The sequence below is a fragment of the Gambusia affinis genome, linkage group LG18 (assembly GCF_019740435.1).
Source record: "Gambusia affinis linkage group LG18, SWU_Gaff_1.0, whole genome shotgun sequence".
In the NCBI taxonomy this organism is placed as follows: domain Eukaryota; kingdom Metazoa; phylum Chordata; class Actinopteri; order Cyprinodontiformes; family Poeciliidae; genus Gambusia; species Gambusia affinis.
In genome coordinates this window covers 6109778-6127092 of record NC_057885.1, presented here as the reverse complement: position 1 = coordinate 6127092, position 17315 = coordinate 6109778, and the positions used below count along the sequence as shown (strand labels likewise).

Below are 17315 nucleotides of genomic sequence, written 5' to 3'. Positions count from 1 at the left end.
AAACTAATCTTAATAAATGGGCAAAATTGAAACTCTCTTTATGGGGAAAGGTGAATGTAATAAAAATGGTGATAGCCCCATTGTTCAATTATGTGTCCATGATGGTGCCTGTTGATATCCCATCACAGGTATACAAACAATACGAGACTTGTGTTAAGGACTTCCTTTGGGACAAAAAGAAACCCAGAATTAGTATTAAGAAAATGTGGTGCGCAAGGGCATGGCCCTCCCTAATGTAAGGCTATATAATCTCGCTTTTGAAATGTCTAAGTTGTTCAAATATTTTGTAAAGGGAGAAACAAAGCTGAGTTGGATGAGTATTGAAGAAGAATTAGTGAACCCTTTCAGACCAGTAGATGTCCTTTCTCATGGTAAAATGGATAATAGACAACCCTTTTCCACAAATCCAGTACTAGCACATTCTAAATTAATATGGAAGGAGATGCATAAAATATGTAGGATGTCACATTTTAAACAGTTGTACTCTTCATTGTGGTTTAATCCATCCATTTGTATTGGAAAGAAAACTGTCTACTGGGAACAATGGCTGGTGAAGGGGATACGCACTGTGGACGATCTGTATACAGACGAGGTTTTTATGTCTTTTTCAGATCTCATGCAGAAATATAACTTAAAAAAAGATAGTTTCTGGAGATATCTACAAATCAGAGACTGTATTATTAAAGACAATTTCATACATAAGGATAATCTAATACAGGAATTTATAGGTTCAAGTAATATTAAATATAAGGCATCAACATTTTATAAATTACTTAACAGTATGCAAAAGGATGTATGTAAAAGTCTGGGGATTGTCTGGCAGAGGGACCTTGGCTGCACTTTTAGTGATGAAGAATGGCTGAAAATACTTTCAAATAATGGAAAATATATTAAAGAATCGAGAGGGAAATTTACACACTATAAGATAGTACATAGATTTTATTTCACCCCATCCAGGCTCCATAGAATGGGCCTGATCACCAATAATTTATGCTGGAAATGTAAAACGGAACCAGGAACTTTTTTACATGCGATATGGGAGTGTAAATGTATCTACCCATTTTGGAAAGACGTAGTAAAACACATTGGAAAGTGGATAGGTGTGGGGATACCCATGTCACCAAGACTTTGCTTATTGGGAGATCAAACAGTGATGCCTATGTCAAAACACCAAAGCACTGTGGTGCAGGTGGGGACGGTCACGGCTGCCAGAATAATCCTCAGACTATGGAAATCCTCAACTGTTCCGAATATTAAAAACTGGTTGGAATTGATGTTGGAAATAGTGTCATATGAACAAATGCTGGCTAAGTCAAATAATGACATGGAAAACTTCACAAAATCCTGGAACGGTTTTCTTCTCTGCAATACTGGGACAAGTAAATTTGTGTGATGAACACAAATTTTGTATTGACAAGTATTGACGAGTGATTATTTGCTTACTGTGGCTGTTTCATCGAAGATATTTGTATATGCCATTTTTTATTTTTATTTATATTTTTTTGTGAATCTTCTATTGATTACATATGAACTGACCTGGTGGTTTTGTTTTGTTTTGCTCTGTTTTATTTGTGCTTTTGTTTTTTTTTTTGTTTTTTGTTTTTTTTTTGGGGTTGGGAGAGGTTGTATACATGTATGCCTTTAAAATAATAAAAACTTTAATAATCAAAAACTTTCTTACTTGTACTAAACAGCTGCCTCGTTAATTGTTGTCAGATTATATCCCGTGATCTATACAGCCAGTAATAAAAAGTCAAATTTACCGTCATAAATAAGAGCAAATATTTCCAAATTAGTTTTTTTATTGCAAAACAATCACAAAAACAATCGCAAAATTCTGGAAGGACTGGAAAGATGTTCAATATTATTTAATTTTAAGAATCTATTAATATTTCTAATGGGTTTTATCAGTACATTCCGGCACAACCGGCCCTTTAAGAGCATTAATGATTTTGATTTGGCCCAAAACGAAAATGAGTTTGACACCCCGGATCTACATGATCCATAGGACCTTTAAGAAAATGTCTTCTGTGGAATTACAAGAGTACAAAAGACAATTAAATATTTGTTTTCAGCGCTATAATTTAGTTTCCTTTTAACAAGATGTTTTATATGTAGTTTTCATTTTTCACCACTGGGTGGCTGTTTGAGCCCATTGATGGATAGTTTTGAGCATCGTGTAGTTCAGAGACACGGACATCGTTTACTAGAGCTTCTCAGCTGAGTTCTTTCATTGGAAGTGAGTAATCAGGCGGGGGGCAGAGGGAGCTTGAGCCCCTGTCCGTTTTATCCTTGATGCCCCTAGTGCCCTTTTTGAGTTTTTTTTTTCCCAATTTTTTATTTTTTTATATCTGTATGTCAGAAGGCCTGCTTGTACCCCTCAGCAATAATATTTAGCTGAATATAATAATTTAGCAAAATAAACTAGTCTGGCCCCCCCAACTCCTGAAACCCGTCCTAAGAACTCAGCATCACTAACATGTTTAAATATCGATCAGGTGAATCTGTGAGAGGGAAACCAGGTTTATTGGCCGAGTTTAAAATCAATCACTGATTATTGGTTGTTTGCTGTGATGTATTTGTGATCAAACCCAACTCAAACACAAAGATTACAGCATATTGTAGCCGTGGTAACATGACAAACTATCAATGATTCTTTTAACTTTTACAAAGTAAACGTCATAATTAAATCCTAAATGTACTTTTTTTCTCAGCAGAATACATAAAATAAAATTTCATAACATTTTTATTCTCTATAAATGATGCTGCAGGTTTAGATCTGTGGTCTGTGTTACAATTAAACCATTTCTAAGGGTCCCTGAATGTCTGGAGGCCCCTGAATGGCCCCTACCAGCAGCTACTGAGTTTTCTGTGCCTTGATATCTCAGTCTAATAATTCTAGACCTCAGAGATACTAACATCAGAACATTATATAAATTTAACCCCTTTGAGTTTTTTTTTAATCTATAAATCAGTACTCAGCCAAGTTGTTCTAGAGGTTAAATAAATATTATTAGGACTTAATTAGTAAAATAGCAGCAAATATGCTTATTTCATAACTTCATAACCTTTGACCTTCTCTCCTCTGGTCTGTTTAACAGCTACAGTCTCAGATCAACTCAGCCCTCCAGGACTGTCAGCAGAAGAAACAGAAACTTTTTATCTGTTGGGGAAAATATTAACTAGATTTGCTTTGCATTTCCCCCCATGATGACAATGAAATAATAGGAACCAATTAAATTCTTGATTAATATGGGTTGTTAAAATGTTGTTGTACAGAGTTTTAAGATCTTGTTCAATGTGCCCTTTTATAACTTTGAGCCCCTGCCCCTCCAAAGGTCTCTGGACGGCCCTGTGAGTAATACTGTTGGTGCTTGACCTCAGTTTTTTTAAATGCCTAGGACTAGTGATGGGTCTTATTGGGTGTGTGGCACATTTCCCAAGCTGTCTCCACTTTGTGTTGAAACTGCAGTGACATCTTCTGGATTTAAAAAGTCATTGCAGGTTTATTTATCTCTAGAAACCAAACACAAACTCGCATGTTTTCCCCCACTGGCACTGAGATATTTGTACGGAGAAACATCAGTGCCTAATTATCAACAGTAACATAAATGTCATTGCCAGTTAAAGACAGAGATTATTGGTAACTAATGACACCAACGTGGGAAGAACCTGATATGGATCTAAAGGTTCATCTATTGATATTCTAGTTGGTTCAGGTTGGCTTGATAAAGTTTTTCCATCAATAAGTAAAAATCACATGAAAAGTAAATTTTTTTTATTGACTATGTTTGTGATTTCTGTTCAGATCAATTCAAGCTTTATTGACAGGCTTAAATTCATTTACACACAGATTAAAACACATCATGGAAATCATAATGTCCCCTCAGAGATTTATATTTATAAATGTAAAATTCTGAAAAATCTGAAAATGCATCAATTCAAACATTTTTATGTTTTTCTGAATGACTTGTTGCATGAACATGCATTTTCTTTTCTACTTTTTATACCACTGATGCTTTTTGTGAGCAAAACTCTTTTTTGCAAAGTCACTGATGTCTCAGAGTGACGTTCATGTAATGTGGAAGCGAGTTTTGCTGGATGGATCATTTCAATTCAGTTTAATTATAATCTGCAACGGATTAGCAAATCAAATTGAAAAACACTAACCGCGGTCAGTGTCTGGTCAGTAGTTTTAAGTCATTCAAATGATCACATCAATGCTTTTTCAGACTTGATGCAGAAGATGGCCACTAAAAGTAGTTGTGTAGCTGCCTCCCCAAACATGTGTGTTTGCAACCAGCTGGACGTAGACCTGGTCTCCCTGCTGCAGCTCCACGAAGCCAGCATTGCCTCCATTATCAGCCCCATCATTCAGTGTCATGTGATCATAGCACTCCAGAATATTGACATTGTTCTTCATAAGGAACAGATGCACTGGATGGTGTCCACCAGCATGATAAGACAAAGAGAAGTAGTACATGCCTCTAACAGGTGCAACAAAGATGCCTGTGGAAACATTGAGTTAAATAAATTCTGTTGCCTTGTCAAAAACTCTGACTTAATATTGAACCATGTTCTAAAAACATAAATGAAACTCCTAATTTCATATTGCATACTGAAATAGTGCTGGGTGACGTGGAAAAACATCATGTATCACGATATGGACTGTTTCATATCACGACAAGAATATATATCACGATATGCCACATTTTAGTACATTTTGAGCTATTCGCAAAAAAAAGAAATCTGACAAAATAACATAATTTTGCTTGCTTAAGTTACTGTTTAAATAACAGTAACTTAACTGTGACTTACACAGTTAAGTTACATTTAAGTGACATGTAACTTAACTGTCATGAATTAGAAAAATACATTTTAGTGGAGCAATACATTTTGTATCATACATCTTGTATTTAGACATATCTTATATTTAATACTATTGATCTGTATCATTCTACAGATCAATAGTCAATAGTTTTATTGTAAAGAATAGCAGAGAACAAAAAGACAAAGCTGATTCTAAGTCAAATTTATGGTTGACATTCAAAGTGTTATAGAGCCGCTTTTATTAACTTCAGTCCTCATGGCGTTAAAATGGATATAAAAAAATAACACTATTAAATAAATGCTCCTTAAAAACACAGAAGTGATTAATCCCTATTAGACTTAATACTTACAACAGCAAAATAAATGTAGTTTTTGCTGAAAAGAACAAATCGACATACCTGTGTGCTGGTTGTAGGCATTGCCCAAATTTGTTATGACTCTTGTGTAGATTAAGGTTGTTGGTGTGTCAAATGGTCCAATTGCTGAATTCCCAGGTAGTCCAGCACTGAAAACCACCTTGAGTGCTTCTAGATAAAATGTAAATGAAAAATGGTTTGATCAGTTTTATAACTCTTAGTGTAACTGCCAAAACAGAATAAAAAAAAATTACTTTACCTTTTTGCTTAAGCACCAGAACCTGGCTCTCAGTCTCTTTCAGCTTTGCTTCCAATGTTCTACCTTTCTCTTTAAGCACCAGAACCTGGCTTTCGGACTCATTCAGCCTTGTTTCCAAGGCTACACCTTTCTGTTTAAGCACCACAACGTGGCTCTCAGTCTCTTTCAGATTTGTTTCCACAGCTTCTAGTTTAGCTTTCACGGCTCCAAACTCTTTGAGGAACTTACACATATCAGGAAAGCATGACCCGGTTTCAGTAGTGACTTCTGTTTTAGGTAAATCTTCCTGGCCCAAAGTTAAACCACAGAAGCACACTAACAAGCACAATGTGAAATTCATCCTGGTTCTGTAATGCTGTCTCTAATACTCCGTCAAACTTGATGCTGTTTTTATAAAATCTCAGGATTAATGGTTAACATGTTGTGTGTGTGTGTGTGCTCTGTTTGCCTTTCCAGCGCTTTTGGGGTGTTGAAATATTGCTCTGTAAATCAGTGCTAGTACACAGCTTTCATAGTTAGTAGACACAATGTAACCGGGTGGTTCATTAGGTTGAACATTGCTTACATCCAATTGTTGTAAATTCCCACCCATGTCGTGTTTCTGAATGCACCATGCCCTGTTTCCCCACCTTCACTTTTGCGGCACAGTATTGTTGGGCTTGTTAGCGTATATAGGCACCAGGTGTGCCCGCCAAAGTCATGAGTCCATTGTGGCAACTTGGATCTGTTAGATGAGCGCTGGCGCCGTGCTCGTTGAGCTGCACCAGGATTTGCACATTTGTGCTAAATAGGACTCATTTCAGTGGCTGTTTTTATACTACAAGGCTTGTAGTACAAGCATATGAAAGTACGCCGTTGGGTGGCTGATTGAGGTTGCTTATGTGCATATTATGCTCTCACCAAGGTGCAATTTTGTTGATGCTCTCAGTTAATTGACTCAAGGGTTGTCTTCTACAGCTGGAGGTGTAGCAAAGCACCACAGAACCAGAACCAGGGTTTATATTTCTTTTCTTTAAATGAAGTAGCTGATTTGGCGCAGCTCTTAAAGGACTGGACTGATGCGATGGGAGATTTATTTTTTTCTTTTGTTTAATATTATTTTGGTGTGATTAATTTGTGTTTCTACTAGTTTGGTTTGTAGTTGATTTTGTTTTTGTCTTGGATTGCTCCCAGTGTTGTCCTAGATGTCTGTGCTAAATTAGGTCTTAAACTAGAATAATAAAGTATACTTTTAACATTGTCAAAGAAAGTATAAATAAAATATATTTTTTAATTGGGAGACCCTAGGCTACTCTGAAAATATTTGAGTAGTCTACCAGTTGGCTTTAGGGCCACATCCTCCGTCATCATCCGGGTTCTTCCCCCCGTGTTACAGAAATGCACAAAAAGTAACAATCATAATGAAGAAAATTGTATGCTTCAATTAATAGTAAAATCCTGAATGTAACTTAAAGTGCACAGCAAAGGGTTTATAAAGATAAAGCTGTTCTCGTCTGTTGTACAACACTGTTTGATTTAGCTATGGTTAAATATTTAAAAGTTTCAAAGGTAATCATTAACAAAGTCAGTCATTTTGATCAATATTACCAAGTCTGGACACCGCCTGATTATCAGGAAATTAATAGACCAGCAGGTTTTAATCTCTCTCAAGTATTGTTTTATGAATACCAGCATAGTGAGGTGGAATATTATAGAACAATAGATTATTAGCAACACATACAGAATAAAAACAAACAACCTCTCAACTAAAAGTTCCAGTAGAGCTTTGGAACGTGACGTCACTGCTGTAGACGTAGGGATATTATGGCAAGCCGTTTTAACATAAATTCGGTTTTGCCGCCCTTACATTCCAGATATCTCAAATTGTATAATGACTAGACGTTTTAGCGATTTAAGATATCTCTAATTATATTTTGACTAGTCAAAATACCTATTTGAGATATCTCTAATAACATTCTGACTAGTCGAAATGACGTCAGATTTACCATTCAGTTGTATGGAGACTTCAATTCGAGATATCTACAATGAATTACTGACTATCTGAAATACACATTTCAGATATCTACAATTAAATTACGACTAGTCATAAAGTAAATTCAAGATATCTCAATTTTAGTTTTGACTAGTCATAATTCTAATTAAAGATATCTCAAATTACACCATAATTCAAGATATCTTAAATGTATTTTTGGATAGGAGAAATGTAGTTTTGACTAGTGAAAACTAAATTATAGATATCTTAAATGCAAATAATGACTAGACAAAATTAAATTTAAGATATCTTGAATTGTAATTTTGACTAGTCAAAATTCCTTTTAAGATATCTCTAAATGAATTTGAGATATCTTGAATTATTCAGCTTTTCCATTTAAGATATCTTAAATTGACATTCTGACTAGTCAAAATGACATTACTGATATCTTGAATTAGCATTCTGTCTAGTCAAAACGTCACAGATTTACGTAACATTTTGGCGGATACTAGCCTTCGGCTACTTGATTATGCTATTCAGTGGTCCACAGTGTCAGATCAGTCCAGCTCAAATGTTCGTGTTTTTAACAATATTCAGCGCTGCAACTCGTGCTTGACATGAATTAAGAAATACATGTTGCAGAGAATAATTTATTCTTTGCAACAAGAAGACTTTTTCGACGTCAAGTGCAGAGAAGTCAAGGTAAGTGGATGTTCAGTTATCGGTTCATATAACTGTAGCTTTCCAAGCTACGTTAGCTTCGTGCTAGTGGAATAATTAAATATTTATTGGGAAAATTTAAGTAGCCTATTTAGTTAGCACTGGAGTTGCCATCCGCCCTATAAAATATGGAATTGTCTACAAGATACGGAATAGTCCGGTATTTTGGCAAATAAATTTTACGTCCCGAAGCGATATGGAAAGCGATTTGTAGTGTATATGATTTGTTCCTATCTCGCACCAGCAGCGGGCGAGAGGCGGGGTACACCTGGACAGGTAGCCAGTCCATCGCAGTCTGTTCATTAGGATAAATGAAATTATTGGCTTTCATATTTTTATTTCACAATTTTCATAATCTACATGAGAAGCCACAATGGGCGTTTCTTCTTGAAACTTATGAAAGGTGGCATCCCCAGTTACACACTCCATGTTATAGAATATCAGTTAGCATCTATAATGGATCAATAGTGTGATTCTGTTGTGTTCATTGCAGCTCGGCTGGGAGGCTGCCAAGCTCTGTATGGAAGACAAATATTTTCTTGCTTTCTGGCCCTAAAATTGACGTCCTCCCTTCTCCCTCAGATGTACAAAGACTGAAGGACCATGGATTAGGTGGGCATATATTTTCAAAAAATACATTATTTCATACACCTGCATAATGTGACAGAAGGAGGTACTTTTGCTTTTAACATGGGTTTAATTCACCACTTCATGATAATTTTACTCTTTCACCAGTCATCTGGCGGGCTGATGAGTTTAAACTTAAATGGCTTTGTGTTCTTTGTTATTGTGTTTAACATTGCTTTGTCACCATTGATTATTCAGGCCTGGGCATGAGGGGACAGAAACCAGGAGCTCCAAAATTAACCTGAATTGGAGCTTGTCTGAACTGAACAACTTTGTGTATCAAAGCTACCCACACATCAGCCTAAATCTGGTTGGCTTTGAACTGGCAAGAGCTGGAAAAGGACGAAAGGTAAAAAAAAAAATTACAAGTGAATTCTGTAAGGGAGCTGAAGGAAAAGGTTGGCAAAAGCAGATCCGTCACACGTATGATTGTTTTTTACACAAAAATAATTTTATGTAGTGTGGTACATCCAAAGTAATATCTTCCACTATAATTTGAAATGTCTTGGCCATGTCTAGGAAACCTGTCAACCTCAGCAATGTCCAGGAGTTTGTTTGCAGAACCCTCAACTGCACCAGAAGTACAGGACGTCTCTCCAGAGGTTGAGAGAGTACCAACAGACAACATTTGGAGGAAGAGCAGGTCATTAATTTCAAAAACAATATATGCATTTTTGTTTTATAACTTATTTCTGATGTTGACTTTAACAATCTCTGTGCTGTACACTTCTAGATTGGCGATCTCTGCGGTCCCAGCAAGATGAAGAGTATGAAGAGTTGTTTTTAGCAGACCAAGAAAATGTGAGTTAACATTTTAGTTATCATCATTTGTTGTCGTTGCTACTCACATTTTAGTTTAGCTTTAGTTCTCATGTTTTAGGCAATTGAAGAATGCCAGCAACGACTGGCAGTATATAAAGAACCGTCAAGTGACCGACTTATCACCACTGTCCAAGAAGAAGTAATCATAGTTTGAGTGTAAAGGCAGACTTTTTAAATGACTAGTGACACCAAAAACAGTAAAATTACTAGAAAAGTCTCTTTCCTGGAATGTTGTTTTGTTAAGCTGCCATAACAAATTGTCTGTCTTTTACCAGTGAATATACAGTATATTGGGTAATTTGTTGCATAAATGCATACTTTTACATACTATTTACAATGATCATGCTTAGTCATGGTTTGTCTTCAAAATGTTTATTGATTTATATTTACTTACAAGAAATGTAATGTCATCACCAATATAACAAGATTGAGGAGGAACAAGGACAGACATTTGACACATTTTCTTCCATGTCTTTAAGAGTACACACTGGATACTTTATTACAAAGGTCATAATTTCAACATTTTGTCTTTCAGAAGGAGAATGCAGTCCCATTACCCTTGGAATGATACTGGAATTTGCTTCTGGAGCATCCACGGTACCTCCACTGGGCTTTCCCCATCGTCCACAAATTGAATTCCTCCATGAGTCTAACAGAGTCTTCCCAGAAGCAAATACTTGCCTGATAGTACTCTGCCTTCCTGTACACCCAGACTATGAGTCTTTCACAAAGTACATGACAGACGGGGTGCTGCAGGGACCTACCTTTGGTGTTGCATAATCAGCTAATAACTGTAATAAGCATTTCTTTTAAAATAGAGTTGGAATGTTTTGAAAAGTTAAGTATTTTAAAGCAAGTTATAGTAAAGGTAATGTAATGGCCGAAATATTGGAATGTAAATACAATATTGGCTTCTCTTGTTTTTTTGCAAAGAATAGGAGTCTTTTTAACCACTTTTTGGTTTCACAATTTAAAGGTGTACGTTTAAGCCACACTGCAAATCAAAAGGTCTACTCTGGTAATGAACACTGCTCAATTGCTCTCCAGAATGTGTAATTAATTTGTCATATCTTTAAACACCTTAACATTTATAATTAAATCTGAAAGGTTACCTACTCATGTCAATTCCGAGTTTTATTTGTAGTAATTGTATCTTTAGAACAATGCATTTGATCAAATGTTCTGTGACATGTACTTAAATCAATAAAGCATTTGCAGTTTCTGCACAACAGACCTGGTATTTCTCCTTCAGATCTGAAATATGATTGACTGCAAGATTAAATGACTGAGGTCGGTGCCAACTGAGCCTGGTCCGAGGTGGTTCTACAACTACACTAGGAACCTCTTCAGCAACAGTGGTTGGTAGTGGCCAAAGGCCATGCTGTTGCAGAGTCTCTGGTGCGCTGGAATTTTCACCAAACACGTTGTTAGTTGCTGTGCTGTTTGCCAACATCCGTTCAGTGCAGATTTCTGTTGGTGTTTTATTGTTTTCTGTATGCAAGGAATGGTGGTTCCATGACTTTCTGAATTGTTCCAGTCGGCTTTGAATCTCAGGAAGAAAAACTATGTGAAGAGAAAGTTTGTGCACATCATTGCTGGGATCCAAGAGGGTTGAATCTTTAAGATTATAAAATGTGCTATAAAATGGTTCCAGAACATGTAAAACCACATCCCTCCAAAGACGCTCAACTCTGATTATGGATGGATTCCCCAGTTAGATGACTCCGACGTTCATCACCAATAGCCACTTGCACATTCTCTCCACTATGGTCTGACCTCACTCTAGAAGGTAAACCATAGAGGCCTGTTGCCTTGAGAAAATGAAATAGCACTGTTGAGGTGTGATTGTCTGTGCTGCAGTTCAAGCAGGTAACTAAGCGAGAACATCCATTGATGCCACCATGTACCACAAAGCCCCACCTTGGGCCAAAAGAAAGTCGATCTGCTCTTTTATAATATGAATAACTGGTCTACCTCAACCACCTAAAATAGAATCATATTTTAGGTGGTCTTAGCATAATGTTTACTTTATACATCTGTTTTTTTCTGTTTGTCTATATCTGTCTATCCTCTGCAGGTGTCCCTGTATCTCCTAAAGGTGACACTATGCATTTCACACTGTGTATAAATTTATTTTGATATACATAATTTCCTGTTACAAATGCATGAACACAAAGCTTTAAACTTTTATAGACGCTGGAAAGCAACTTAAAGTGTGAATCAGACATGAACCGGGGTGCGCTTTTATTTTCAGAGGAGCTAAAGGATGGGTGTAGTGCCGTGTAGTATGTCAAAATCAAGAGCTGGCTGGCTTTACTATAATTTCCGAAAAGGCAGATAGCTTTACCACAGTATAAAAACTACATCTGGTTATTACTTGAACTGGCCCGGGCTGCGGAATATTAATATCAATACAATAAAATCGCGCTCTCCGCATATCCCATACTGAAGAGCTCTTTCTATATTGTGGCATTTTCTTACAATTTTGTCCAAAACTGCCAGCGCCATTGAATTTGTTCAGGCAATTGTTTGGACAGCTCAGTACAGCCAAAGAGGGGCTTACACGCAATCTCTTAATTCAGATATCTAAAATTGTAATTCTGACTAGTCATAATTACGTTCGAGATATCTTAAATTATAATTACGGATGTGTGACCCTTCTAATGACGAATCCGATGACGTCATATGAGATATCTTGAAAGGAATTTTGACTAGTCAAAATGAAATTGAAGATATCTTGAATTATTATTCTTCCTAGTCAGAATGTAAATACAGATATCTTAAATTACCATTCCGGATAGTCAAAATGTAGTTTTGTCTAGTCAAAATGCAATTTTAGATATCTAGAATGTAATTACGGATAGTCAGACGAAACCGAATTTATGTTAAAACGGCTTGCCATAGGGATATGAGCGCCATCTTCAGGGGCCATGAGCATAACCGACAAAAACGACTGTCTCACAGACATTTTTAATCTAAGTTACCTAAAATAATTTAGCAATGGTGCAAACTTGCTGAAACGGTAAAAAGAAGGAAAACGGACTTTCGTTTCACTGTTTTTCTGCCTGTAAACAACGCGAGGGGGCGAAGCTAACGAAGCTAAGCTATCGGAGCTAGCAAAGAAGAATGTCCTGGGTATCAGCGTGAGACGTCCTGATATTACGTTCTCCAACATTCCAAGATATCTACAAGTTTGCTCCAGACATGTCATTCTGGTGAGTGTCTAAATTCACTTTGTTGGTGTTGTGTCATAATGTTTTGCTATGGTTTTGTCCGGGTCACTCATGTTCAGTTACATTGAGTTCATTTAACTGGGTCAATCTTGTTTAGGTCGGGCTTATATTTTTTAGTCCTAGTTTTGTCAGTGGACATCGAGGTTATTCCATTATTGTGAAGTAAACTATTTTACTAGTGTTGTCAAATTTACAGCATTAATACTGATGTGTGTTCTGATATGTCCTCTTCAAGGCAAACCGATGTATGAAATGGATTAGCTCAATCCAGACTGGGTTCCAGCGCTGAATATGGGTCACTGCGAGGTAAACGCCACAACATCGGACCGACATGCGTGTCAATTAAAGAGGCGATACAACAAAACCATGGTGGATCAACAAGTTACAGAGACTGTGTTTTCATTATTTACCCCAAAGAGGTAAATAATGACAACACAGTAGCGGAGGCTATAGAAGAGGAGCGAGTTGGAGAGGAGCTCAGCAAGGCTGCACACTTTGAAGAGGAACAGAAACCATTTGTGTTGAAATATGTTTTCAGTTGGAAGTGGCTGTTTTCTCTCATTTCATAATTGAGTGTGGTAAACATTCATGAAATGGTCGATTCAAGCACTTCAAGTTGCATGTAAACAGGTGATGAAATGAATCACATTTCAAGTGAAAATTTGATATTTAAAATATTTCAGGTAATAAACATATATATATATAACAAAAAATTATATTTGTAAATAAACATTTTATGTGATTAAAGTAAACAATTATATAATCAGACATTTTGCAGGAACCATTTAATGTAAACAATCAAACCAGATGACAGAGCTCATCTTAAAACATTTAATGTGTAATTAAAGAGTTCAGAGTAAACAATAAAGGTGACAAGTAAATGTTATGAAATAGATCACACTTGAAATATTTGTTGAATTTAACAAGAAGTGAACATGTAATGAAATAGATCCTGTCCTAGAATTTTATGTACTTGAACAATACAGGTAACAAATGTGGTGATCATCTCAGGTAATATATTTTATAAACATTTTTTTTTAAATATTTTTGAAATATAAAATTAGTTAAAAAATAAAAAAAGGGGTCAAAATGTAATAAAGATGATTGTGCTGCATCTGCACAGTCTGGTAGAATAATTTCACACTGATTTTGAGTTAATGGGGCTCAAGATTTAGAAGCTATTGAAGAAAACACATTATTTAATATTAAAATTACTTAAAATATTGAACATGACTTAAAATTTTAATAGTGTGCCACGTGTAATAGCATGAATTAACACTTTTTGTATCAGCTGGTCACAAGGCAAGGCATTTATTTACGGGAGTGTTTGGTTCCGAAATTGACGGCCCCCAAGTGAATCTCCCAGCGCTTGAGGAGGGAGCGCTAGAGAACAGCTGGCCGGAATTAGCGTTCATAATTTAGTTCAAGGATTAGCCTTGAACTAAACGCCTCAGTAATGTTAATAAATCAGTGAAATTATTCCATATATTGTGGCCAAATCGGACATTTCTTTGTTTACATTTGATGGACTAAGTGGCCACTGAAAGTGGTGTGGGTCTTCCCCACCCAAACATGTGAATTTGCTTCCAATTTGACATACACATGGTTCTCTGGCAGCAGATGCAGGAACACGGCGTTCCCTCCGTTATCAGCGCTGTCTTCTTTTGATTCGTGGCTACTGGTCATGGCGACTAACTTGTCGTTGTTATAGAGACAGAGTCGTGCTCGATATTTTCCTCCGGCGTGATAGAAGAAGCTGAAGTAATAAACACCCGCAACTGGTGGTGTGAAGATCCCTGAACAAAAATAAGCAAATATCCGTGTTACGCCCCTATCCCTAGTGGGGTCGGGAGGATGAGTAAATACATGAATGTTATTAGGGATATATGAGCGACTGAGAGAGAAAAAGAAAGAGAGAGAGAGAGAGAGACAGCAATAATGCAAGCGCAGCTCTACTTACCTGTAAAGTGGTTGTAGGCATCGCCCACATTTGTTAGAACAGTATTGTAGATCATGGTTTTGTCTGTGTTGAAGGGTCCAGTGTGTCCCTTTCCAGTGGCTATGGCACTGAACACCACTTTGGTTGTGTCTAGGTAGATAAATATTTTTAAAAATAGAAAAAAAACAACAACTTTCAATTCTATGTTTTAAGCAGTTTCCTTATCAAGCAATTACCTTTTTTCTTCAGGTGAAGAATCTGGTTTTCCATCTTTCTCTTTCACGACTTTAAGCTGTTCTCTGAGGTTCTGAAGATTTGCCATTTTCATTGTGAATTGGTGCTTCTCCAAATCTGCTACTGACTTTTTCCTCCCTCCTTCTATGCTGTTTGAAGACTGTTAATTTTTAACAACTGCTACGTAAAGGTGCAAACCATTTACTGTAGCGGTGCAGTTCCAATGATGTTATTGTGTTTGATTCTGTAAAACACATATTTGATATTGTGGAGAAATAAAAAAAAAATTTAATCAAGTAAATTTATGCTTTGAGTGAGTTTTGCATATTTTGAATATCAAATATAATTCTTTATATTGCTACACTGTGTTAAACCCTTTACAAACTTGTATCCTCGTTATAGTTTGAAATGTTCCAGCTGAGGATAAGATGACTAAATCTGTTTGCATACCACAGTTAGATAAGGAGCACAAATTGTGGCAGAACAGGATGCAGCCAGTCAGAGTCTTCTACAGCAGAAGTAAAAGGTGAAACATGTAAGAAAGCACAACTCCTTAAACGGTCAGCAGCCAAGAGTGGAGTGTTTTATGCAAGAGAGGTTTGACAGGTATAGTTTGTGTGTATGGGAATCGTTGGAGGAGTTCGCAATGTCTCGGCTATGGAGGACCAAAACTATATAAAATATATAATTAGTTTTTCTTTGTCCTTGCACATGAGTTTCCGTCAAGAAATGTATACATTTCAGGGATTCCCCCGGAAAACGCATGTCCTCACCCTGTCTGCCTACTGTCTCAAAAAAATACGAGCCACTAGCGTGGCTCATACCAATGGAAAGGTTTGCTAGGCAATAAAAGGGGTTGATCCAAAGTTATCATCTTTGGACCTAAACAGGATCTAGAGTCAGCACCCAGCTTCAGCTATTACAGCTAGAAACTAGTGATGGACTCTGAACTTCAGAGTCACATGAAGACAGTCACAAAGTCGGCCTTCTGTCACCTGAAGAACATTTCCAGGATTAAAGGACTAATGTCCCAGCAAGATCTAGAGAAACTCATTCATGAGTTTATTGATTACTGCGACACAGCTCTGCCTAAACGATCAATCCTCCAGCTGCAGCTGATCCAGGATGCTGGATAATGTATTTTCTATAACTAGAAAATACATTATAGACTTGTTGTCATTGTATCAACCTTGCACACCTCTCAGGTCTTCGGTATCTGGTTCTGCTCTGCATCCCCAGAACCAGAACCAAACGTGGAGAAGCAGCATTCAGCTTTTGTGCTTCCCTAATCTGGAACAAACTTCCAGAAAACTGAAAAACAGCTGAAACACTGAGTTCATTTAAATCAAGGCTAAAAATTCACCCGTTTAGAGTTGCCTTTGATTAGTAATAAATGGAACACTGATCAACATATTTGATGATTTCAATGAGGAAAGAGGATCCTGACCTCACTTTCCTGGTGATTTGCACTTGACTCACCCTGCAGTTACAACAAGAGGCAAGATGGAGCTGGAAGATGCTATACAACAGCTAATAATAGAAGCTACATTGCTTATTTAAATGGTGGTCAAAAATTGAACGCAGTAAAATTGTAATTAAAATAATGATAGGTTTACTTTGGGCTTGGGCCTAAAATTCAAGTTATTTAGTTGGGCTTGGACAAAATGCCTATAGGATTGGTCAGGTTGAATGTTTTAGGCCTAATCTAAACTCTACAGTAGGGGCCGAACTGCAGAGCAAGGGTACAAGCTAAGGTGATAAAAGTTAAGCTAGCATAACTAACCTACTCTCCACGTTCTATATTTTTTAATTAAAGCTTTTTACCGACCTGTGAAATGTGATTCCTTTGGACTTTGTCTTGCTATAGTAGTATTGACAATTAATATCAAAACTTTGCATCCTCTTCTCAGACTCTTTGCTTGATTGTGTCATTTCCCCGACCACAGATATTCCTGACTCAATGTAAAACAACGGTTCATGCAACGCACAATATGAAGTCCAATCCACTGGATCTCTGAGCGGACTTGACATTTACATTTTACAAAATTATTCAAAGCATCACCTGGCTGTTAATGCTTTGACTACAACGTGCAGCTGCTGCCGAGTTACATCAATGCAGGCACATACAGAACAGCAGTATAGCCAGATATTAGCAGCTCAAATATACTTTGTAACATGTTTCCCAAACTTTAACAGCCAGGAAAGGAACTTTTTTCTCACACAACTGATGCTTTTTGCCACATTGTTTCCCAACAACCATGTACACACACATGGCAGAGAACCAATTTACAGAAGTTGCACCAATAGGAAGCATTTTTAGCAC

The 17315-nt window shown here is 36.8% G+C and overlaps 1 protein-coding gene and 1 long non-coding RNA gene across 2 annotated transcripts; one reads left to right on the top strand and one right to left on the bottom strand.

The window, feature by feature from the left end:
• Positions 1-3761: 3761 nt before the first annotated feature.
• On the bottom strand, positions 3762-6225 carry LOC122820766 (cerebellin-1-like). The gene is made up of 3 exons (XM_044098351.1): positions 5446-6225; positions 5229-5357; positions 3762-4509 (listed from the first exon to the last, which is right to left on the bottom strand). Exons 1-3 carry the CDS (start codon positions 5783-5785, stop codon positions 4229-4231), a joined length of 750 nt encoding a protein of 249 aa, XP_043954286.1. The 5' UTR covers positions 5786-6225; the 3' UTR covers positions 3762-4228.
• Positions 6226-7771: 1546 nt separating this feature from the next.
• LOC122820769 lies at positions 7772-14325 on the top strand. Its single transcript, XR_006368859.1, has 6 exons — positions 7772-8119; positions 8631-8749; positions 8963-9113; positions 9284-9407; positions 9498-9565; positions 10122-14325. It is a non-coding gene; the product is annotated as an uncharacterized LOC122820769 (long non-coding RNA).
• The last annotated feature ends 2990 nt before the right edge of the window (positions 14326-17315 follow it).